This window comes from Coregonus clupeaformis, chromosome 17 (genome assembly GCF_020615455.1).
Source record: "Coregonus clupeaformis isolate EN_2021a chromosome 17, ASM2061545v1, whole genome shotgun sequence".
Classification (NCBI taxonomy): Eukaryota; Metazoa; Chordata; class Actinopteri; order Salmoniformes; family Salmonidae; genus Coregonus; species Coregonus clupeaformis.
In genome coordinates this window covers 72,536,877-72,561,458 of record NC_059208.1, presented here as the reverse complement: position 1 = coordinate 72,561,458, position 24,582 = coordinate 72,536,877, and the positions used below count along the sequence as shown (strand labels likewise).

The following is a 24,582-nucleotide window of genomic DNA, read 5'->3' as shown; positions in this document are numbered from 1 at the left end:
TGTCAACACTCACAGCCCCCCTCCTCTAGTGATTCTCTGGCTTAGAGACATGAGGGACCTAGCTTATTGGTTTATTAAGGTATTTACGGTATTAATATCTCTGACAATAGGTGGTTTAGTCCACATGAAGTGCATGCCAGGCTTGGAGCTCTTGGAGACATGAGGGATCAAGCTTATTGGTTTATTAAGGTCTTTACGGTATTAATATATCTGACAATAGGTGGTTTTGTCCACATATAATATAATATAATAATAATATAATAATAATAATATGCTATTTAGCAGATGCTTTTATCCAAAGCGACTTACAGTCATGCGTGCATACATTTTTACGTATGGGTGGTCCCGGGGAATCGAACCCACAACCCTGGCGTTACAAGCGCCGTGCTCTACCAATTGAACTACAGAGGATCAACACATGAAGTGCATGCCAGGCTTGGAGCTCACAGGAAGTGGGGTGATGTCGTCCCCCCTCCTCCCCCCCTCCCCTTCCCTATATCCGCTCCCTGATGATCTTTTCCCCGGCCTGCAATAGTTGGTGGAGATCCAAAACATGAATTACAGTATACAGGGGGGTTCTGCTGCTAGCTGGGCTGGTATTCAGACCACACAGGGCCCAGTCACTCTCACACTACACACACCGCTACAATTTCGTCTTGTAAATATTTTTTACGCTGTTCGTGTCCACCAAGCTCTCTGTCTGTGTGAGAACATTTCTGAATGTGTGTGGTGTGTGTGTGTTCGCGCACGTGTGCTCTGCTGAAAGTGAGGCCTTACGGCTCTAATTGAATCACCATGTTGTGGACAGAGAGGTGGTGTTTGATGTGGTTCCTACAGGCACCAGCCAGGTGTCTCCTATTGACTTTAGTATGTCTTTATAACGTCGATACAGTGACTGTTCTGTATCAAAGGCTTTATTCTTCCGCTCGTACTTGTAATTTGATGCCTTACTTGGGTTTTGAATTCATGTGATATTCTAACCCACATATACTGATACTAATTACACATAGTAATTATGGTTAGTGTGATATCTCGCTTGACCTCATCTTTACTAGATGCTGTTCTTCTACTAATCTCACTGCAACTCCCCTCCAAGTCTCCGACCACTACTTTGTATCCTTTTCTCTCTCCCTCTCCTCCAACACTACTCACTCTGCCCCTACACAGATGGTAATGTGCCGTCGCAACCTTCGCTCTCTCTCTCCCGCTACTCTCTCCTCTTCCATCCTATCATCTCTTCCCTCTGCTAAATCCTTCTCCCTCCGATCTCCTGATTCTTCCTCCTCAACCCTCCTCTCCTCCCTTTCTGCATCCTTTGACTCTCTATGTCCCCTATCCTTCCGGCCGGCTCGGTCCTCCCCTCCTGCTCCGTGGCTTGACGACTCATTGCGAGCTCACAGAACAGGACTCCGGGCAGCCGAGCGGAAATGGAGGAAAACTAGACTCCCTGCGGACCTGGCATCTTTTCACTCCCTCCTCTCTACATTTTCTTCCTCTGTTTCTGCTGCTAAAGCCACTTTCTACCACTCTACATTTCAAGCCTCTGCCTCTAACCCTAGGAAGCTCTTTGCCACCTTCTCCTCCCTGCTGAATCCTCCTCCTCTTCCCCCTCCCTCCTCTCTCTCTGTGGATGACTTCGTCAACCATTTTGAAAAGAAGGTTGACGACATCCGATCCTCATTTACATAAGTCAAATGACACCGATGGTCCTGCTCACACTGCCCAACAACCTGCCCACTTGACCCTATCCCTTCCTCTCTTCTCCAGACCATTTCCGGAGACCTTCTCCCTTACCTCACCTCGCTCATCAACTCATCCTTGACCGCTGGCCATGTCCCTTCCGTCTTCAAGAGAGCGAGAGTTGCACCCCTCCTCAAAAAACCTACACTCGATCCCTCCGATGTCAACAACTACAGACCAGTATCCCTTCTTTCTTTTCTCTCCAAAACTCTTGAGCGTGCCGTCTCTAGCCAACTCTCCTGCTATCTCTCTCAGAATGACCTTCTTGATCCAAACCAGTCAGGTTTCAAGACTGGTCATTCAACTGAGACTGCTGTTCTCTGTGTCACGGAGGCTCTCCGCACTGCTAAAGCTAACTCTCTCTCCTCTGCTCTCGTCTTTCTAGACCTATCCGCTGCCTTTGATACTGTGAACCATCAGATCCTCCTCTCCACCCTCTCCGAGTTGGGCATCTCCGCCGCTACTCACTCTTGGATTGCGTCCTACCTGACAGGTCGCTCCTACCAAGTGGCGTGGCGAAAATCTGTCTCCGCACTACGTGCTCTGGTGTCCCCCAGGGCTCAGTTCTAGGCCCTCTCCTATTCTCTCTATACACCAAGTCACTTGGCTCTGTCATATCCTCACATGGTCTCTCCTATCATTGCTACGTAGACGACACACAATTAATTTTCTCCTTTCCCCCTTCTGATAACCAGGTGGCGAATCGCATCTCTGCATGTCTGGCAGACATATCAGTGTGGATGACGGATCACCACCTCAAGCTGAACCTCAGCAAAACGGAGCTGCTCTTCCTCCCGGGAAAGGACTGCCCGCTCTATGATCTCGCCATCACGGTTGACAACTCCATTGTGTCCTCCTCCCAGAGTGCAAAGTACCTTGGCGTGACCCTGGACAACACCCTGTCGTTCTCCGCTAACATCAAAGCAGTGACCCGATCCTGCAGGTTCAAGCTCTACAACATTCGCAGAGTACGACCCTACCTTACACAGAAAGTGGCAAAGGTCCTAATCCAGGCACTTGTCATCTCCCGTCTGGATTACTGCAACTCGCTGTTGGCTGGGCTCCCTGCCTGTGCCATTAAACCCCTACAACTCATCCAGAACGCTGCAGCCCGTCTGGTGTTCAACTTTCCCAAGTTCTCTCATGTCACCCCACTCCTCCGCACACTCCACTGGCTTCCAGTTGAAGGTCACATCTACTACAAAACCATGGTGCTTGCCTACGGAGTTGTGAGGGGAACGGCACCTCCTTACCTTCAGGCTCTGATCCTACACCCAAACGAGGGCACTACGTTCATCCACCTCTGGCCTGCTAGCCCCCCTACCTCTACGGAAGCACAGCTCCCGCTCAGCCCAGTCAAAGCTATTCGCTGCTCTGGCACCCCAATGGTGGAACAAGCTCCCCCATGACGCCAGGACAGCGGAGTCACTGACCACCTTCCGGAGACACTTGAAACCCTACCTCTTTAAGGAATACCTGGAATAGTATAAAGTAATCCTTCTACCCCCCATAAAAAAAAGGGTGGTTGTCCCACTGGCTATCCTAAGTTGAATGCACCAATTTGTAAGTCGCTCTGGATAAGAGTGTCTGCTAAATGACTTAAATGTTAAAAATTGACGATGGAAGTCCCTCAACAGAGAGGGATCGAGGATATCCCTCACCGGGACCCAGAACCGTTCCTCCGGACCGTACCCTTCCCACTCCACGAGGTATGAAGGCCCCCCACCCGGCGCCTTAAATCCAGTATGGAACGGACGCTGGTGCCCCCTCGATGTCCAAAGGAGGTGGAGGGACCTCCCGCACCTCTGACCCCTGGAGCGGACCAGCCACCACCGGCCTGAGGAGAGACACATGAAACGAGGGGTTAATACGGTAATCAGGGGGGAATAATAACCTATATGTGACCTCGTTGATTCTCCTCAGGACTTTGAATGGCCCTATAAACCGCGGGCTCAGCTTCCGGCAGGGCAGGCGGAGGGGCAGATTCTGGGTCGGGAGCCAGACCCGTTCCCCCGGTACAAAGACGGGGGCCTCACTGCGGTGAAGGTCAGCGTTTTCCTTCTGACAACGCACGGCGCATTGGAGGTGAACATGGGCAGCATTCCACGTCTCCTCCGCGCGCCAAAACCAGTCATCCACCGCAGGAGCTTCGGTCTGGCTCTGGTGCCACGGTGCCAGAACCGGTTGATAACCTAAAACACACTGAAATGGCGTTAGGTTCGTAGAGGAGTGGCGGAGAGAGTTCTGGTACCCCGTAGTGCAGTTTGCAGAGCCGTGGGGAGACCGGGCAGAGGAAGGAGGCGGCAGGCCTTTGAATAGGTGAGTGATTCAGGTGAGTGATTCTGTGATGAGGTGTGAGGCGCATGAGGTAAAACACAGAAATCCAGAGTTTATTCAGTGTACATGAATAAAGTGCAGCAAGCGTCAAAACTAAACTAGCACAAGGGAAAAATCCACCTTGGCTACATACAAGGAAAGAGTAGCTCAACCGAGCTACTCACTCTCACAATGAACAATCACTCACAAAGGACAAGGGGGCAGAGGGAACACTTATACACAGACTAATGAGGGAATGACTACCAGGTGTGTGTGATTGACAAGACAAGACAAATGGAGTGATGATAAATGGAGCAGTAGTGGCCAGTAAGCCGGTGACGACGAACGCCGAAACCTGCCCGAGCAAGGAGGAGGGGCAGCCTCGGCTGAATTCGTGACACAGTGTGATACCTCTGAATGATACTAATTACACGTAGTAATTATGGTTAGTGTGATATAGTTCTGAGTGTGGCTTTTCTTTCTGCTTCCTGGCATGGTGTTGTTTTGAAGACGTTCTTGGACCAGTATGATTATCCACGGAGGAATACTGCCCCACCTAAAGCAGCTCGCGCTACCACACCTCTATCTGACTGACTGAAGATGATGACCAAAGAATATATTAAATATGAGATCATTGGAGCGAGATGACCAGACTGTTGCACGTTGTGTGAGAGCTCGTCACCCTCGCACCATCTCACACGATCACGCTCGGTGTCGCGCTAACGTTGGCAAACACTACCATCACACTGTCAGTTGAGAGGAGAGTCCCTAAACATCACATTTATGCCACTTAACCACCTATGGCAATCAGTCCTTCCAGGTATTAAGCCTTTTTCCTTATGGATTAAGGAATGGACACCAGGAGGTGAATATAGTTCAGCCAACGATGTGAGACGGAGCGGTGGTATTTCACAGTAAAATAAACCATAGAAATGTCTAGGAACTATTTCCTATAAACGTCCAGGAACATTCTCCTCTGGAAATGAAGAAATATTCTCTGATTAATTAACGTGGCATGTTACCTCTCTCTGGGGTAAAAATAGCAACGTCAGGTTTAGTTCCCAGAACTGTGGTCCGGAGAGGCTGTTTGAGGAGAGGGCCCTGGAGGGCTGGTTGAGGAGAAGGCCCTGGAGGGCTGGTTGAGGAGAGGGCCCTGGAGGGCTGGTTGAGGAGAAGGCCCTGGAGGGCTGGTTGAGGAGAGGGCCCTGGAGGGCTGGTTGAGGAGAGGGCCCTGGAGGGCTGGATGAGGAGAAGGCCCTGGAGGGCTGGTTGAGGAGAGGGCCCTGGAGGGCTGGATGAGGAGAGGGCCCTGGAGGGCTGGTTGAGGAGAGGGCCCTGGAGGGCTGGTTGAGGAGAGGGCCCTGGAGGGCTGGTTGAGGAGAGGGCCCTGGAGGGCTGGATGAGGAGAAGGCCCTGGAGGGCTGGTTGAGGAGAGGGCCCTGGAGGGCTGGTTGAGGAGAGGGCCCTGGGGCCTGGGCCTGGAGGGCTGGTTGAGGAGAGGGCCCTGGAGGGCTGGTTGAGGAGAGGGCCCTGGAGGGCTGGTTGAGGAGAGGGCCCTGGAGGGCTGGTTGAGGAGAGGGCCCTGGGGCCTGGGCCTGGAGGGCTGGTTGAGGAGAGGGCCCTGGAGGGCTGGTTGAGGAGAGGGCCCTGGAGGGCTGGTTGAGGAGAGGGCCCTGGAGGGCTGGTTGAGGGGAGGGCCCTGGGGCCTGGGCCTGGAGGGCTGGTTGAGGAGAGGGCCCTGGAGGGCTGGTTGAGGAGAGGGCCCTGGAGGGCTGGTTGAGGGTAGGGCCCTGGGGCCTGGGCCTGGAGGGCTGGTTGAGGAGAGGGCCCTGGAGGGCTGGTTGAGGAGAGGGCCCTGGAGGGCTGGTTGAGGGAGGGCCCTGGGGCCTGGGCCTGGAGGGCTGGTTGAGGGGAGGGCCCTGGGCCCTGGGCCCTGGAGGGCTGGTTGAGGAGAGGGCCCTGGGACCTGGAGGGCTGGTTGAGGAGAGGGCCCTGGGACCTGGAGGGCTGGTTGAGGAGAGGGCCCTGGGGTCTGGGCCTGGAGGGCTGGTTGAGGGGAGGGCCCTGGGGTCTGGGCCTGGAGGGCTGGTTGAGGAGAGGGCCTTGGGGTCTGGGCCTGGAGGGCTGGTTGAGGAGAGGGCCCTGGGTTCTGGGCCTGGAGGGCTGGTTGAGGGGAGGGCCCTGGGGCCTGGAGGGCTGGTTGAGGTGAGGGCCCTGGGTTCTGGGCCTGGAGGGCTGGTTGAGGGAGGGGCCCTGGGCCCTGGAGGGCTGGTTGAGGAGAGGGCCCTGGGGCCTGGGCCTGGAGGGCTGGTTGAGGGGAAGGGCCCTGGGCCCTGGAGGGCTGGTTGAGGGAGGGCCCTGGGCCCTGGAGGGCTGGTTGAGGAGAGGGCCCTGGGGCCTGGGCCTGGAGGGCTGGTTGAGGGGAGGGCCCTGGGCCCTGGGCCCTGGAGGGCTGGTTGAGGGGAGGGCCCTGGGGCCTGGGCCTGGAGGGCTGGTTGAGGGAGGGGCCCTGGGCCCTGGAGGGCTGGTTGAGGAGAGGGGCCCTGGGCCCTGGAGGGCTGGTTGAGGAGAGGGCCCTGGGGCCTGGAGGGCTGGTTGAGGAGAGGGCCCTGGGCCCTGGGCCCTGGAGGGCTGGTTGAGGGGAGGGCCCTGGGGCCTGGGCCTGGAGGGCTGGTTGAGGGGAGGGCCCTGGGCCCTGGAGGGCTGGTTGAGGAGAGGGCCCTGGGCCCTGGAGGGCTGGTTGAGGAGAGGGCCCTGGGCCCTGGAGGGCTGGTTGAGGAGAGGGCCCTGGGCCCTGGAGGGCTGGTTGAGGGGAGGGCCCTGGGCCCTGGAGGGCTGGTTGAGGGGAGGGCCCTGGGGCCTGGGCCTGGAGGGCTGGTTGAGGAGAGGGCCCTGGGCCCTGGAGGGCTGGTTGAGGAGAGGGCCCTGGGCCCTGGAGGGCTGGTTGAGGAGAGGGCCCTGGGCCCTGGGCCTGGAGGGCTGGTTGAGGAGAGGGCCCTGGGCCCTGGAGGGCTGGTTGAGGAGAGGGCCCTGGGCCCTGGAGGGCTTGTTGAGGAGAGGGCCTTGGGCCCTGGGCCCTGGGGGGCTGGTTGAGGAGAGGGCCTTGGGGTCTGGGCCTGGAGGGCTGGTTGAGGAGAGGGCCCTGGGGTCTGGGCCTGGAGGGCTGGTTGAGGAGAGGGCCCTGGGGTCTGGAGGGCTGGTTGAGGAGAGGGCCCTGGGGCCTGGGCCTGGAGGGCTGGTTGAGGGGAGGGCCCTAGCCAGACTGCCATACTCCCTAGGAATTGACCCCACCTTCCCAGATCCCGGGGCTGGGCAGCATGGCAACTGATAGCAGCCACCAGCCAGGGGCTCCTGGGGCTCAGTGGGAGAGTGTGACACTCCAACACACACACTCACACACACACTTACACACTACATACACTCACACACACATGCATATTGACGCCACACACACTCACAAATAGACACACTTTCACACTCTTCACATACGCTGCTGCTACTCTGTTTAATATCTATCCTGATTGACTAGTCACTTTTACCCCTACCTACATGTACATATTACCTCAACTACCAACACTGCTGCTACTCTGTTTATTATCTATCCTGATTGACTGGTCACTTTTACCCCTACCTACATGTACATATTACCTCAACTACCAACACTGCTGCTACTCTGTTTATTATCTATCCTGATTGACTAGTCACTTTTACCCCTACCTACATGTACATTGTAACGATCCCGGCTGTCTGAGTCGGGTCCTGTTCGTAATCTCCAGTTTCCCGAGGGTTCGGGAACGCTCCGGGGAGCGCTCTGGTTTCCGCACCTGCTTCCCATTTAGCAATCTGCACACCTGGGCCTAATCAGCACCTTTCTTAGGCTCTGGCCCAACATCCAGTTCCTGCCGGATCGTTAGCCATGAACAGTAGGTGTATCTGCGTATCAGTTTTGAGTGCTAGCGTGAGTTTTGGTTGTTTTGTACTTTGTCAAGTTTTTGTGTCCTTACCTCCGTTTTTGTTCCACCTGCAGTCACACGTCCGGAACCTTCACCCCACCTCTGCCTGATGGTCGGCGGCTGCCGAGCCATCACTGGACCAAGTACTGCACCCCCAACTACTCACCCACGCCGTCCGCTCTGTCCCTGGATTATTCTGCACCTTTTTGTTATCTGAATAAACCCTCACTTTCGTTCAACTCTCCTGGTCCTGGTCTGCTTCTGGGTTCTGGCTGAGGGAACTGTGACAGAACGATCCGGCCAATTATGAACCCAGCGGACCTGGACTCCGTTCGCCATGCCATTACCCAGCAGGAGAAGATGTTGGGCCATCATAGCACGGTACTACAGGAGATCGCGTTGTCAGTTCGGAACCTTTCTACCGGCCTGATGGAGGTCCAGAACCAACGCCAGTGTCCGGTGGAGGACCCACTACCGGTTCCACCCATCTCGCCTGCCGCTTCTGAAGTGGTGTCCCTCCGTGAGCCCAAGGTTCCGACGCCGGAGAAATATGAGGGGGATCTGGGAAGATGCCGTTCCTTCCTTATGCAGTGTGGATTAGTGTTCGATCTACAGCCCTACTCTTATGCCACTGACAAGGCTAGGATAGCCTTTTTGATTGAGTTGCTGCGTGGTCGAGCGCTGGAGTGGGCTTCAGCCGTTTGGGAACGACAGGATCCCTGCATGGCTTCATACCAGGGGTTCACGGCCGAGATGAGGAAGCTCTTCGACCATTCCGTCCGAGGGAGGGACGCAGCTAGGCGTCTGTTTTCTCTTCACCAAGGAACTCGCAGCGTGGCCGACTTCGTGATCGAGTTCAAGACGTTGGCTGTGGAGAGTGGGTGGAACGAGGAGTCTTTGCAAGCGGCCTTTTACCAGGGCCTGTCGGAGCAGCTCAAGGATGAGTTGATCTCCTATCCGGAGCCTAGTGACCTGGACAGCTTGGTAGCCTTGTCTATTCGGGTGGATAATCGAGTCCGAGAGCGAAGGAGGGAGAAGCAATGGGGTCCGTCCAATCGATCAGCTTCTCAGTTCCCAGTCGGGTCGGATGGTGGACCAGAACCCGTCGATCATTCTCCACCACTAAGGATTAGTGGAGAGGACCTCTCTCCCGATTCTGAACCCATGCAAGTGGGTCGGCACGGGTTAACCAAGGAGGAGCGTCAACATAGACGTAAGACCAACTGCTGCCTCTACTGTGGTCGCTCGGGACATTACATCTCCACTTGTTCCCGGCGGTCGTCAAACTGCCCGGCTCGCTAAAGTTGGGAGGACTTTTAGCGAGCCAGTTTCAACCTCTCAGTACCTCTGTCAGACCCCGCTTCCCGGCTACCCTTGTGAACAGGAATCAGAGCTTAGCGCTTAACGCTTTTATCGATTCAGGTGCCGATGGAAGCTTTCTTGATGCCGAGTTGGTGGAACAGCTGGGGCTTTCCAAGGAGCAATTGCCGGAAGCCATTGAAGCGACCACTCTGAACGGCAGTAGTCTGGCACGTATCACGATGAGGACTGAACCGGGTTAAGATGCGGTTGTCGGGGAATCATTCTGAGATGATTTCATTTTTCATTCTGCCGTCTTCCCATGTTCCTCTGGTTCTTGGATACCCCTGGCTGAAGGAACACAATCCCACGTTCGATTGGGTGACGGGCAAGGTAACGAGTTGGAGCCTTGATTGTCATGCTAACTGTCTCAAGACTGCCTGCCCCCATTCGGTTCCCAGTCAGGTGATTGAGGCTAAACCCCCAGATTTGTCCCTGGTTCCCGAGACATATCACGATTTGGGGGAAGTTTTCAGTAAGCAGAAGGCTCTGTCACTTCCTCCCCACCGACCATATGATTGTGCCATCAACCTGGTTCCTGGAGCTGTCTACCCCAAGGGAAGGTTATACAGTATCTCCCGACCTGAACGTGAGGCGTTGGAGACCTACATCAAGGAGTCCCTAGCTGCTGGTCTCGTTCGTCCCTCGTCATCACCCCCTGGGGGCAGGTTTCTTCTTTGTGGGAAAGAAGGATGGCTCTCTTCGACCGTGTATTGACTATCGGGGGTTGAATGACATCACGGTCAAGAACAAGTATCCCCTGCCCTTGATGAGTTCTGCCTTCGACTCCTTACAGGGTGCTACGGTGTTCACCAAGCTAGACCTACGCAATGCGTATCACCTGGTCCGGATCAGAGAGGGGGACGAGTGGTTGACGGGTTTCAATACACCGATGGGTCACTCGAGTATCAGGTGATGCCGTTTGGACTGACCAATGCTCCAGCGGTATTCCAGAGTATGGTGAACGACGTCCTGAGAGATATGATCGGTCTCTTCGTGTTTGTTTACCTGGATGACATTCTGATCTTCTCGAAGGAACCTTCCGACCACGTCCAGCATGTCCGGCAGGTTCTGCAGCGATTGTTGGAGAATCGCCTGTTCGTGAAGGCCGAGAAGTGCGAGTTTCACGCCCACACTACATCCTTTCTCGGGTACATCATCTCCAGGGGTGAGATTAGGATGGATCAGGAGAAGGTTAGAGCGGTTCTGGAATGGGCCCAGCCCGGTACGAGATTGCAACTCCAGAGATTTTTGGGGTTTGCGAATTTCTACCGCAGATTCATCCGGGATTACAGCCGTGTGGCCGCTCCATTAACTGCCTTGACTTCCAGCATCAGGACCTTCAAGTGGAATCCGGAGGCGGATCGAGCGTTTCTGGATTTGAAGAGGCGATTCACCAACGCACCGATTCTCTCTCAACCGGACACGGCCCGTCAGTTCGTCGTTGAAGTGGACGCTTCTGATGTGGGAGTTGGCGCCATCCTGTCGCAGCGATGCTCCACGGACAGTAAACTCCATCCCTGCGCCTACTACTCTCGTCGCCTTTCGCCTGCGGAGAGGAATTACGATGTGGGTAACCGGGAGCTTCTCGCGGTGAAACTTGCCTTGGAGGAGTGGCGCCACTGGTTGGAGGGGGCGGAGCAACCGTTTATTGTCTGGACTGACCACAAGAATCTTGCTTACGTGCAATCGGCTAAACGTCTCAACTCCCGTCAGGCCAGGTGGGCGTTGTTTTTCGGACGATTCAAGTTTGTCCTGACGTTCCGACCTGGATCTAAGAACGGCAAGGCGGACGCCTTGTCCCGGATGTTCTCCAAGACGGAGGAGAGTGGGTCCAAGACCGAGACAATTCTCCCCGGAACTGCGTCGTGGGAGCAGTTATGTGGAGGATTGAGGAGGAGGTGCTGGCGGCCCTTCGGACTCAGCCCGGTCCCGGTAACGGTCCACCCGGTCGGTTGTTTGTGCCTGAGTCGGTTCGTCCTGCTGTTCTCAAATGGTCCCACGCCAGTAAGATGGCTTGTCACCCTGGCGTGGCTCGGACAATGGCGTTTCTTCGCAGACGCTTTTTGGTGGCCTGCCATGGCCGAGGATACTCGGGGTTTTGTGGCTGCCTGTCCAGTGTGTGCGCAGAATAAGAGTACCAATCGGCCCAGCTCTGGACTACTTCACCCCCCTTCCTATTCCCCGGCGTCCATGGTCGCATCTGGCCCTGGACTTCGTCACGGGGTTGCCCGCTTCTGAGGGGAACACGGTCGTTCTGACTATCGTGGACAGGTTCAGCAAGTTCGCCCACTTTGTGCCTATTGCCAAGCTTCCCTCTGCCTCGGAGACGTCCGAGATCCTGGTCAGGGAGGTTTTCAGGGTCCACGGTTTGCCCAGTGATATCGTTTCCGACCGTGGTCCTCAGTTTACCTCTGCTGTCTGGAAGTCCTTCTGTTTGGCCATTGGAGCTACAGTCAGTCTCACATCTGGTTTTCACCCCCAATCCAATGGTCAGGCGGAGAGAGCCAACCAGAAGATGGAATCCACGCTACGCTGTCTGGTCTCTTCCAACCCCACCTCCTGGGCCTCTCAGTTGCCTTGGGTGGAGTATGCCCACAATACTCTCCCTACATCTGCCACTGGGATGTCTCCTTCCAGTGCCTGTATGGCTACCAACCTCCCCTGTTCCCTTCTCAGGAGAAGGAGCTCTCTGTGCCTTCTGTTCAGGCCCATATTCGTCGTTGCCACCGGACCTGGCATCGGGCCAGAAAGGCACTCCTTAGAGGTTCGGACCGGTATCAGCTCCAGGCGAATCGTCGCCGGACCCCCGCTCCCACCTATACCATCGGAGATAGGGTTTGGTTGGCCACACGGGATCTTCCGTTACGGACTGAGTCTAGGAAGTTGTTACCGAAGTTTATTGGTCCGTTTGTGGTGGAGAAGGTGATCAATCCAGTGGCAGTGCGACTCAAACTACCGAGGACGCTCAGAGTCCATCCCACCTTTCATGTCTCCTGCCTCAAGCCTGTCTTCCTCAGTCCTCTGTTGCCTCCTCCGCCTCCTCCTCCTCCTCCTCGGATGATCGGAGGTGGTCCTGCCTACACGGTGCGTCGACATTATGGATTCCAGACGGCGGGGCCGGGGTTTCCAGTATCTCGTGGACTGGGAGGGGTATGGTCCTGAGGAGAGGAGTTGGATTCCACGGCGACAGGTCCTAGATGCGGATCTCATCAGGGACTTTTACCGCCTCCATCCTGGCGCTCCGGGGAGTCCGCCCGGTGGCGTTTCGTCGGAGGGGGTACTGTAACGATCCCGGCTGTCTGAGTCGGGTCCTGTTCGTAATCTCCAGTTTCCCGAGGGTTCGGGAACGCTCCGGGGAGCGCTCTGGTTTCCGCACCTGCTTCCCATTTAGCAATCTGCACACCTGGGCCTAATCAGCACCTTTCTTAGGCTCTGGCCCAACATCCAGTTCCTGCCGGATCGTTAGCCATGAACAGTAGGTGTATCTGCGTATCAGTTTTGAGTGCTAGCGTGAGTTTTGGTTGTTTTGTACTTTGTCAAGTTTTTGTGTCCTTACCTCCGTTTTTGTTCCACCTGCAGTCACACGTCCGGAACCTTCACCCCACCTCTGCCTGATGGTCGGCGGCTGCCGAGCCATCACTGGACCAAGTACTGCACCCCCAACTACTCACCCACGCCGTCCGCTCTGTCCCTGGATTATTCTGCACCTTTTTGTTATCTGAATAAACCCTCACTTTCGTTCAACTCTCCTGGTCCTGGTCTGCTTCTGGGTTCTGGCTGAGGGAACTGTGACATACATATTACCTCAACTACCAACACTGCTGCTACTCTGTTTATTATCTATCCTGATTGACTAGTCACTTTTACCCCTACCTACATGTACATATTACCTCAATTACCAACACTGCTGCTACTCTGTTTATTATCTATCCTGATTGTCTAGTCACTTTTACCCCTACCTACATGTACATATTACCTCAATTACCAACACTGCTGCTACTCTGTTTATTATCTATCCTGATTGACTAGTCACTTTTACCCCTACCTACATGTACATATTACCTCAACTACCAACACTGCTGCTACTCTGTTTATTATCTATCCTGATTGACTAGTCACTTTTACCCCTACCTACATGTACATATTACCTCAACTACCAACACTGCTGCTACTCTGTTTATAATCTATCCTGATTGACTAGTCACTTTTACCCCTACCTACATGTACATATTACCTCAATTACCTCGACTACCAAGTACTCCTGCCCATTGACTCAGTGCTGGTACTCCTTGTATATAGCCTCATTATTGTCTCAACACTCCCTAGTAGAACACTCCCCAGTAGAACACTCACCAGTAGAACACTAACCTGTAGAACACTCCCCAGTAGAACACTAACCTGTAGAACACTCCCCAGTAGAACACTCACCAGTAGAACACTCACCAGTAGAACACTCCCCAGTAGAACACTAACCTGTAGAACACTCCCCAGTAGAACACTCACCAGTAGAACACTCCCTAGTAGAACACTTACCAGTAGAACACTCCCCAGTAGAACACTCACCAGTAGAACACTCCCCAGTAGAACACTCACCAGTAGAGCACTCACCAGTAGAACACTCCCTAGTAGAACACTTACCAGTAGAACACTCCCTAGTAGAACACTTACCAGTAGAACACTTACCAGTAGAACACTCCCCAGTAGAACACTCACCAGTAGAACACTCCCCAGTAGAACACTCCCTAGTAGAACACTTACCAGTAGAACACTCCCCAGTAGAACACTCACCAGTAGAACACTCCCTAGTAGAACACTTACCAGTAGAGCACTCACCAGTAGAACACTCACCAGTAGAACACTCCCCAGTAGAACACTCACCAGTAGAACACTCCCTAGTAGAACACTTACCTGTAGAACACTCACCAGTAGAACACTCACCAGTAGAACACTCACCAGTAGAACAATCCCCAGTAGAACACTCCCTAGTAGAACACTTACCAGTAGAACACTCCCCAGTAGAACACTCACCAGTAGAACACTCACCTGTAGAACACTCACCAGTAGAACACTCCCCAGTAGAACACTCACCAGTAGAACACTCCCCAGTAGAACACTCACCAGTAGAACACTCCCTAGTAGAACACTTACCTGTAGAACACTCACCAGTAGAACACTCACCAGTAGAACACTCCCTAGTAGAACACTTACCTGTAGAACACTCACCAGTAGAACACTCACCAGTAGAACACTCACCAGTAGAACACTCACCAGTAGAACACTCACCAGTAGAACACTTACCTGTAGAACACTCACCAGTAGAACACTCACCAGTAGAACACTCACCAGTAGAACACTCCCTAGTAGAACACTTACCAGTAGAGCACTCACCTGTAGAACACTCACCAGTAGAACACTCACCTGTAGAGCACTCACCAGTAGAACACTCACCAGTCGAACACTCACCAGTAGAACACTCCCTAGTAGAACACTTACCTGTAGAACACTCACCAGTAGAACACTCACCAGTAGAACACTCACCTGTAGAACACTCACCAGTAGAACACTCACCTATAGAACACTCACCAGTAGAACACTCACCTGTAGAACACTCACCAGTAGAACACTCACCAGTAGAACACTCACCTGTAGAACACTCACCAGTAGAACACTCACCTGTAGAACACTCACCAGTAGAACACTCACCAGTAGAACACTCACCTGTAGAACACTCACCAGTAGAACACTCCCCAGTAGAACACTCCCCAGTAGAACACTCACCTGTAGAACACTCACCTGTAGAACACTCACCTGTAGAACACTCACCAGTAGAACACTCCCTAGTAGAACACTTACCTGTAGAAAACTCACCAGTAGAACACTCACCTGTAGAACACTCACCAGTAGAACACTCACCTGTAGAACACTCACCAGTAGAACACTCAACAGTAGAACACTCACCAGTAGAACACTCACCTGTAGAACACTCACCAGTAGAACACTCACCTGTAGAACACTCACCAGTAGAACACTCACCAGTAGAACACTCACCTGTAGAACACTCACCAGTAGAACACTCACCAGTAGAACACTCACCAGTAGAACACTCCCCAGTAGAACACTCACCTGTAGAACACTCACCAGTAGAACACTCACCAGTCGAACACTCACCAGTAGAACACTCCCCAGTAGAACACTCACCTGTAGAACACTCACCTGTAGAACACTCACCAGTAGAACACTCACCTGTAGAACACTCACCTGTAGAGCACTCCCCAGTAGAACACTCACCTGTAGAACACTCACCAGTAGAACACTCCCCAGTAGAACACTCACCTGTAGAACACTCATCAGTAGAACACTCACCTGTAGAACACTCACCAGTAGAACACTCACCAGTAGAACACTCACCAGTAGAACACTCACCAGTAGAACACTCACCTGTAGAACACTCACCAGTAGAACACTCCCCAGTAGAACACTCACCAGTAGAACACTCACCAGTAGAACACTCACCAGTAGAACACTCACCTGTAGAACACTCACCAGTAGAACACTCACCTGTAGAACACTCACCAGTAGAACACTCACCAGTAGAACACTCACCAGTAGAACACTCACCAGTAGAACTCTCACCAGTAGAACACTCACCAGTAGAACACTCCCCAGTAGAACACTCCCCAGTAGAACACTCACCTGTAGAACACTCACCAGTAGAACACTCACCTGTAGAACACTCACCAGTAGAACACTCATCTGTAGAACACTCACCAGTAGAACACTCACCTGTAGAACACTCACCTGTAGAGCACTCCCCAGTAGAACACTCACCTGTAGAACACTCACCAGTAGAACACTCACCTGTAGAACACTCACCTGTAGAGCACTCCCCAGTAGAACACTCACCTGTAGAACACTCACCAGTAGAACACTCCCAGAGAACACCACCTGTAGAACACTCACCAGTAGAACACTCACCAGTAGAACACTCACCTGTAGAACACTCACCAGTAGAACACTCCCCAGTAGAACACTCACCAGTAGAACACTCACCAGTAGAACACTCACCAGTAGAACACTCACCTGTAGAACACTCACCAGTAGAACACTCACCTGTAGAACACTCACCAGTAGAACACTCACCAGTAGAACACTCACCAGTAGAACACTCACCAGTAGAACTCTCACCAGTAGAACACTCACCAGTAGAACACTCCCCAGTAGAACACTCCCCAGTAGAACACTCACCTGTAGAACACTCACCTGTAGAGCACTCACCTGTAGAACACTCACCTGTAGAGCACTCACCAGTAGAACACTCACCAGTAGAACACTCACCAGTAGAACACTCACCAGTAGAACACTCACCAGTAGAACACTCACCTGTAGAACACTCACCAGTAGAACACTCCCCAGTAGAACACTCACCAGTAGAACACTCACCAGTAGAACACTCACCTGTAGAACACTCACCAGTAGAACACTCACCAGTAGAACACTCACCAGTAGAACTCTCACCAGTAGAACACTCACCAGTAGAACACTCCCCAGTAGAACACTCACCAGTAGAACACTCACCTGTAGAACACTCACCTGTAGAGCACTCACCTGTAGAACACTCACCAGTAGAACACTCACCAGTAGAACACTCACCAGTAGAACTCTCACCAGTAGAACACTCACCAGTAGAACACTCCCCAGTAGAACACTCCCCAGTAGAACACTCACCTGTAGAACACTCACCAGTAGAACACTCACCTGTAGAACACTCACCAGTAGAACACTCCCCAGTAGAACACTCACCAGTAGAACACTCACCTGTAGAACACTCACCAGTAGAACACTCACCTGTAGAACACTCACCAGTAGAACACTCACCTGTAGAGCACTCACTGTAACATTACGTTCTCATTTTTCCTTGACCACCAATACAATGCTTCTCGTTTATCTTCTGAAATAATGATGGGCTTATGATTAGTCATTCAGATGTGATGGTTGACTTCACATACTTTTGTTGCTGTTTCAACACTTGTTTTGGTCCAGGTTCCTTAGCAGAAGTTTGGGTATGACCACATTTTTCGGTTTGTTTGAGCTGCAGTGCAGGAGTATTTCTCTGCCAGGGCAACCATTTAGAACGGCTGGTCTCTCCTCTGGTCGTCCGTCAGTCCAATAAAGTCTGAATTATGTGGACTAAGTGCAGGAGGACACAGCCTGACCACAGGCAGGCAGCCGCAGACCAAAATGACAGCCGTCATAAAATGCCTTCGCGTCAGGAAATAAAACGTATGTCCACTCCTGCCAATATGGCCTTTTAAACACACGACTGGTCTGTACTCTGTACTACCACACTACAGTACACAGTCCATTACTGCTCTGTACTACCACACTACAGTACACAGTCCATTACTGCTCTGTACTACCACACTACAGTACACAGTCCATTACTGCTCTGTACTCTGTACTACCACACTACAGTACACAGTCCATTACTGCTCTGTACTACCACACTACAGTACACAGTCCATTACTGCTCTGTACTCTGTACTACCACACTACAGTACACAGTCCATTACTGCTCTGTACTACCACACTACAGTACACAGTCCATTACTGCTCTGTACTACCACACTACAGTACACAGTCCATTACTGCTCTGTACTCTGTACTACCACACTACAGTACACAGTCCATTACTGGTCTGTACTCTGTACTACCACACTACAGTACACAGTCCATTACTGCTCTGTACTCTGTACTACCACACTACAGTACACAGTCCATTACTGCTCTGTACTCTGTACTACCACACTACAGTACACAGTCCATTACTGCTCTGTACTACCACACTACAGTACACAGTCCATTACTGCTCTGTACTCTGTACTACCACACTACAGTACACAGTCCATTACTGCTCTGTACTACCACACTACAGTACACAGTCCATTACTGCTCTGTACTACCACACTACAGTACACAGTCCATTACTGCTCTGTACTACCACACTACAGTACACAGTCCATTACTGCTCTGTACTCTGTACTACCACACTACAGTACATGATGATGTATATTGATCCTACGTAGTTGACAGGGACAATATAAGTTAGTTATGAAGCTGTTGTTATGAGGCTGTGTGTTGATCTGTTGTTATTTGCATCTCTTTTGTAGTCTCTGAGTCACGGATTCTGCCAAGGCTGCTCCTCCTCCTTGCTCGGGCAGGCTTCGGCGTTCGTCGTCCCCGGAGTACTAGCTGCCGCCGATCGATGTTTTCGGTGTTTGTCTTGTTTGGTCTTTATTGTTTACACCTGTTCCCCATTTATGTTTGATTGTATTCCCTATATTTACCCCTGTCTCTCATTTGGTATTTTGTGTGTTATTGTTTGTTGTCATTTCCGGCAGTTCGTGTATGTACGGGTCTTTGTGATTTCCTCCCTGTTTTGGAGGTTTGTTGTTGTGTTCGTTGATTTTACTGTGTTCAGTAAATAACGTTGCCAGCCGCTCTGTGTCCTGCTTTTGACTTCGCTACCACATACACGTCGCATGACACTCTGAGTCGATACATATGTATATAATGTATATATACTGTATCTGGGGTTGGGATGTATATATATACTGTATCTGGGGTTGGGATGTATATATATATATACTGTATCTGGGGTTGGGATGTATATATATATACTGTATCTGGGGTTGGGATGTATATATATATACTGTATCTGGGGTTGGGATGTATATATATATACTGTATCTGGGGTTGGGATGTATATATATATACTGTATCTGGGGTTGGGATGTATATATATATATACTGTATCTGGGGTTGGGATGTATATATATATACTGTATCTGGGGTTGGGATGTATATATTTATATACTGTATCTGGGGTTGGGATGTATATATATATATACTGTATCTGGGGTTAGGATGTATATATATATACTGTATCTGGGGTTGGGATGTATATATATATATATATATACTGTATCTGGGGTTGGGATGTATATATATATACTGTATCTGGGGTTGGGATGTATATATATACTGTATCTGGGGTTGGGATGTATATATATATACTGTATCTGGGGTTGGGATGTATATATATATACTGTATCTGGGGTTAGGATGTATATATATATACTGTATCTGGGGTTGGGATGTATATATATATATATATACTGTATCTGGGGTTGGGATGTATATATATATACTGTATCTGGGGTTGGGATGTATATATATATATACTGTATCTGGGGTTGGGATGTATATATATACTGTATCTGGGGTTGGGATGTATATATATATACTGTATCTGGGGTTGGGATGTATATATATATATACTGTATCTGGGGTTGGGATGTATATATATATATATATATATATATATATACTGTATCTGGGGTTGGGATGTATATATATATATACTGTATCTGGGGTTGGGATGTATATATATATACATATATATATACTGTATCTGGGGTTGGGATGTATATATATATATACTGTATCTGGGGTTGGGATGTATATATATATATACTGTATCTGGGGTTAGGATGTATATATATATACTGTATCTGGGGTTGGGATGTATATATATATACTGTATCTGGGGTTGGGATGTATATATATATACTGTATCTGGGGTTGGGATGTATATATATATACTGTATCTGGGGTTGGGATGTATATATATATACTGTATCTGGGGTTGGGATGTATATATATATATACTGTATCTGGGGTTGGGATGTATATATATTGTGATGTCACGAGAGGCTGTGTCCTGGAGGGACGTTACATCCCCCTGAGGTGGCTGCAAACCCAGACAGCTATGGCTCCATCTGCTGGTATGGTCGGGAACTCCAACCCTCTATGGCCAATCTTCCCACGCAGCTGAAACCAATCAGGAGCTGATGAGCTGGAGGTTTGTTGAAGGGAAGAGACACAGTCTCCAACCTGGGCTCTCTGGAGGACAAGAGTGCTGCACGTCCACTTCCATGAGGAATATAAGGATTTGGAGATACTTACCTTTGGGAAATACTCACCTTTGGATATATGCACCTGTGGAAATACGTGTGGGACATTTGGAAGGACGTTTTGCTGGGTTGGCCACTAGCTGCAACGTGGAATACAGTAAGACTGGGGAAAAGTTATTTGAGCGAGTGAGAGTTATGATTTTGGATGTGGAAGAGACATCCCTGAACTGTTAACCCTTAAAGAGCCACAAGAGAACAGAATTGTGTTATACTTTCGTTAGTTTCCCAAGACCTTTAATAAAATCCTTGTTTTGGTTGAACCTGGTCTCCTTGCACTACTTGAGCAATCCCGCTGAAAGCTGTGTAGCCTCTCGTGACATCACAGATGGTGGAGAATACAGGCACGCTCAAGCGTTAATAGTGCATGTCAGAGGAGGATACCGAAGGTTTGATCACCCAGTTTTCCAAGTTGGCCGTAGGCTCCCGCCGACTGAAATGGAGGACATATTGAAAGCCCTTGTTGCTGGCCAGCAAGCCCAGATGCAAGCAAACGTGGCTCTCTTGGAGGAGCAAAAGAAAGCCAACCTTCTGAAGGCAGAGGAATTGCAGTTGCAGAGACAGAGGGTTGTCCAAAATACCCGCCCAATAAAGGCAAGTGACTTTATATCTAAGATGGGAGCTACCGATGACATTGAGGCATACCTGCATGCATTTGAGGCCACGGCCACTAGGGAAGCCTGGCCCAAGCAACAGTGGGTTGGTCTGTTAGCCCCCTTTCTAACCGGGGAATCGCTGAATGCTGTCCGGGACCTGGGCCCTGACCAGGTTACTGACTATGATGCCCTGAAGTCTGAGATCCTCAGCAGATATGGACTCACAAAATTTGGTATGGCCCAGCGCTTTCACAGTTGGACCTTCCAACCAGACCAACCTCCTCGGGCGCAGATGCATGAACTTGTCCGAATCGCAAGGAAATGGTTGGATCCGCAGAGGAATACAGCAGCGGCGGTGGTGGAGGCCGTTGTGGTGGATCGTTACCTACGCGCCCTGCCTTATGAGGCAAAACGGTTCATCAGTCAACAGGCCTTGACCACGGCTGATCTGACCGTGGAAGCTGTGGAAAAGTACCAGGCCACAGCGGAGATGCTGAATGCTTCCCGAAAAGACCCCAGGAGTGCGGCCCCACCACAAATGGGAAGGACCCGTCCAAAGGACCCCAAGGTCTCGAACCCAGCCACGTCAGGACTTATCCCGGCTCCAGGGGAGCCAGAAACCAGGCGGGTCCAAGAAGAGTACACCAGGAGGGGGAAACTCGACAGTGTTACCGGTGTGGGGAGATGGGACATATCTCCTGGCAGTGTGGGAAACCAGCCGATGAACCTATGCCCACTGCGGAGTCCTCCAGCTCAGCACCCACACACCGTTTTGCCTCACTCTTGGGAGTCGTAGATGGCGGCCCAGATCGACCCCCCACCTGCCCGGTAACTGTGAATCACCATGATGTGGAGGCCTTACTGGATTCTGGTAGCCGGGCCACCCTGGTGCGTAAGGATTTGGTGGGCCCAACGTGTCTGACCCCGGGGAAAGTCCTCCCAGTTTCCTGTGTCCATGGGGACACCAGAGAATACCCCATTACTGAACTTACAATGACCAGCACACGGGGAACCATACACACGACGGCGGGGGTGGTTGATTCCCTCCCCCGTCCCTGTCCTAATTGGACGAGACTGCCCAGCCTTTTACCCACTCTGGAGAGAGTCTCAGGAGAGGATAACCCGAGTACCTCGGAAACGGAGAGGCAAGACTCATCCTGGGAAGGCTCCGGTGCAATCCTCCGAATTACTCACTCCCGCCCGGGCTCTGATAGGGAGGGCAGGTGCCCAGACCGACACAGAGACGGAGCTACAGAATCTGGACAAAGAACTGTCTGGTCTGAAGGGGGACCGCTGAGAGGTATCGTTTGTTAAAGCAACAGTTAGACATGAAGACAGAAGAGTTAGATATCCTCCAGGCTAAACTCCAACAGAGCTCCTTCCATAAGCAACAGGAGGAGCTGGAGAGGCTGCGCAGGACCATCGAGGAGTGTGAGGAGACCCTGCGCAGTAGTAAGGAGGTCCAGAAGAAGGCAGAGGAGAAGTACAAGGTGTTGGAGAACAAGATGAAGAATGCGGAGGCAGAGAGAGAGAAGGAACTGAAAGCTGCTCAACAGAAGCTAAACTCTGCTAAAACCAAGGCTGATGCGTTCAGTAAGAAACTCAAGGAGAGACAACAGGAGGCTGAGTCCCTGGTCCTAGAGTTGGAGGAGTTGAAGAGAGAGCAGTCTGGCAAGCACCACGGCAATGCGGACGCCCTCTCCCGGCGTGATGCCTTCTTCGCTGCCTTTACCCCGACGAGGACGTCGGTCCCGAGGAGGGGGATGTGTGATGTCACGAGAGGCTGTGTCCTGGAGGGACGTTACATCCCCCTGAGGTGGCTGCAAACCCAGACAGCTATGGCTCCATCTGCTGGTATGGTCGGGAACTCCAACCCTCTATGGCCAATCTTCCCACGCAGCTGAAACCAATCAGGAGCTGATGAGCTGGAGGTTTGTTGAAGGGAAGAGACACAGTCTCCAACCTGGGCTCTCTGGAGGACAAGAGTGCTGCACGTCCACTTCCATGAGGAATATAAGGATTTGGAGATACTTACCTTTGGGAAATACTCACCTTTGGATATATGCACCTGTGGAAATACGTGTGGGACATTTGGAAGGACGTTTTTGCTGGGTTGGCCACTAGCTGCAACGTGGAATACAGTAAGACTGGGGAAAAGTTATTTGAGCGAGTGAGAGTTATGATTTTGGATGTGGAAGAGACATCCCTGAACTGTTAACCCTTAAAGAGCCACAAGAGAACAGAATTGTGTTATACTTTCGTTAGTTTCCCAAGACCTTTAATAAAATCCTTGTTTTGGTTGAACCTGGTCTCCTTGCACTACTTGAGCAATCCCGCTGAAAGCTGTGTAGCCTCTCGTGACATCACAATATATACTGTATCTGGGGTTGGGATGTATATATATATACTGTATCTGGGGTTGGGATGTACACGTTCTCACATTCAGCTTTAGAGTTCCTAACATAATCTCCGACTTCCACATCCAACATGCAACGCACAGAGAAACATTTGGACACATGGAGTGGGAGGAAATTAATTGAATGTTATTTGTTGATGTAAAAACCAAAATGTAGTGATTTTAAGGTTGTGTCATTATATTTTGGGTGGGGTCACCAGAAATTCTTGCCAAAAAAAAATGGGGTCCCCAGAAATTCTGGCGGATATAATGGGGTCCCCACTGAAAACGTTTGAATACCACTGCCCTAAAGTGTATGTCTGACTAGCATTATATGATCCCCTCCATCCATCCACAGCAGAGACCGTGCCATTACAGTGAAGGGTGCCTGAGTGACCTCTAACCTGTGTGACCGACTAACATCCCTGAGTGACCTCTAACCTGTATGACTGACTAACATCCCTGAGTGACCTCTAACCTGTATGACTGACTAACATCCCTGAGTGACCTCTAACCTGTATGACTGACTAACACCCCTGAGTGACCTCTAACCTGTGTGACTGACTAACATCCCTGAGGGACCTCTAACCTGTATGACTGACTAACATCCCTGAGTGACCTCTAACCTGTGTGACTGACTAACACCCCTGAGTGACCTCTAACCTGTATTATTATGACTGACTAACATCCCTGAGTGACCTCTAACCTGTGTGACTGACTAACATCCCTGTGTGACCTCTAACCTGTGTGACTGACTAACATCCCTGAGTGACCTCTAACCTGTATTATTATGACTGACTAACATCCCTGAGTGACCTCTAACCTGTATGACTGACTAACATCCCTGAGTGACCTCTAACCTGTGTGACTGACTAACATCCCTGAGTGACCTCTAACCTGTGTGACTGACTAACATCCCTGAGTGACCTCTAACCTGTGTGACTGACTAACATCCCTGAGTGACCTCTAACCTGTGTGACTGACTAACATCCCTGAGTGACCTCTAACCTGTATTATTATGACTGACTAACATCCCTGAGTGACCTCTAACCTGTGTGACTGACTAACATCCCTGAGTGACCTCTAACCTGTATGACTGACTAACATCCCTGAGTGACCTCTAACCTGTGTGACTGACTAACATCCCTGAGTGACCTCTAACCTGTATGACTGACTAACATCCCTGAGTG

General features: G+C 51.3%; 1 protein-coding gene across 1 annotated transcript in view; it reads right to left on the bottom strand.

The window, feature by feature from the left end:
- The window catches only part of LOC123492911 (basic proline-rich protein-like), a 32,999-nt gene that overhangs the window by 1,364 nt on the left and 7,053 nt on the right, over positions 1-24,582 (bottom strand). Inside the window, exon 2 of the mRNA XM_045226602.1 lies at positions 5,079-7,407. Within this exon, the coding sequence (XP_045082537.1) occupies positions 5,079-7,407 (2,329 nt within the window). The remainder of the gene's footprint in view (positions 1-5,078; positions 7,408-24,582) is intronic.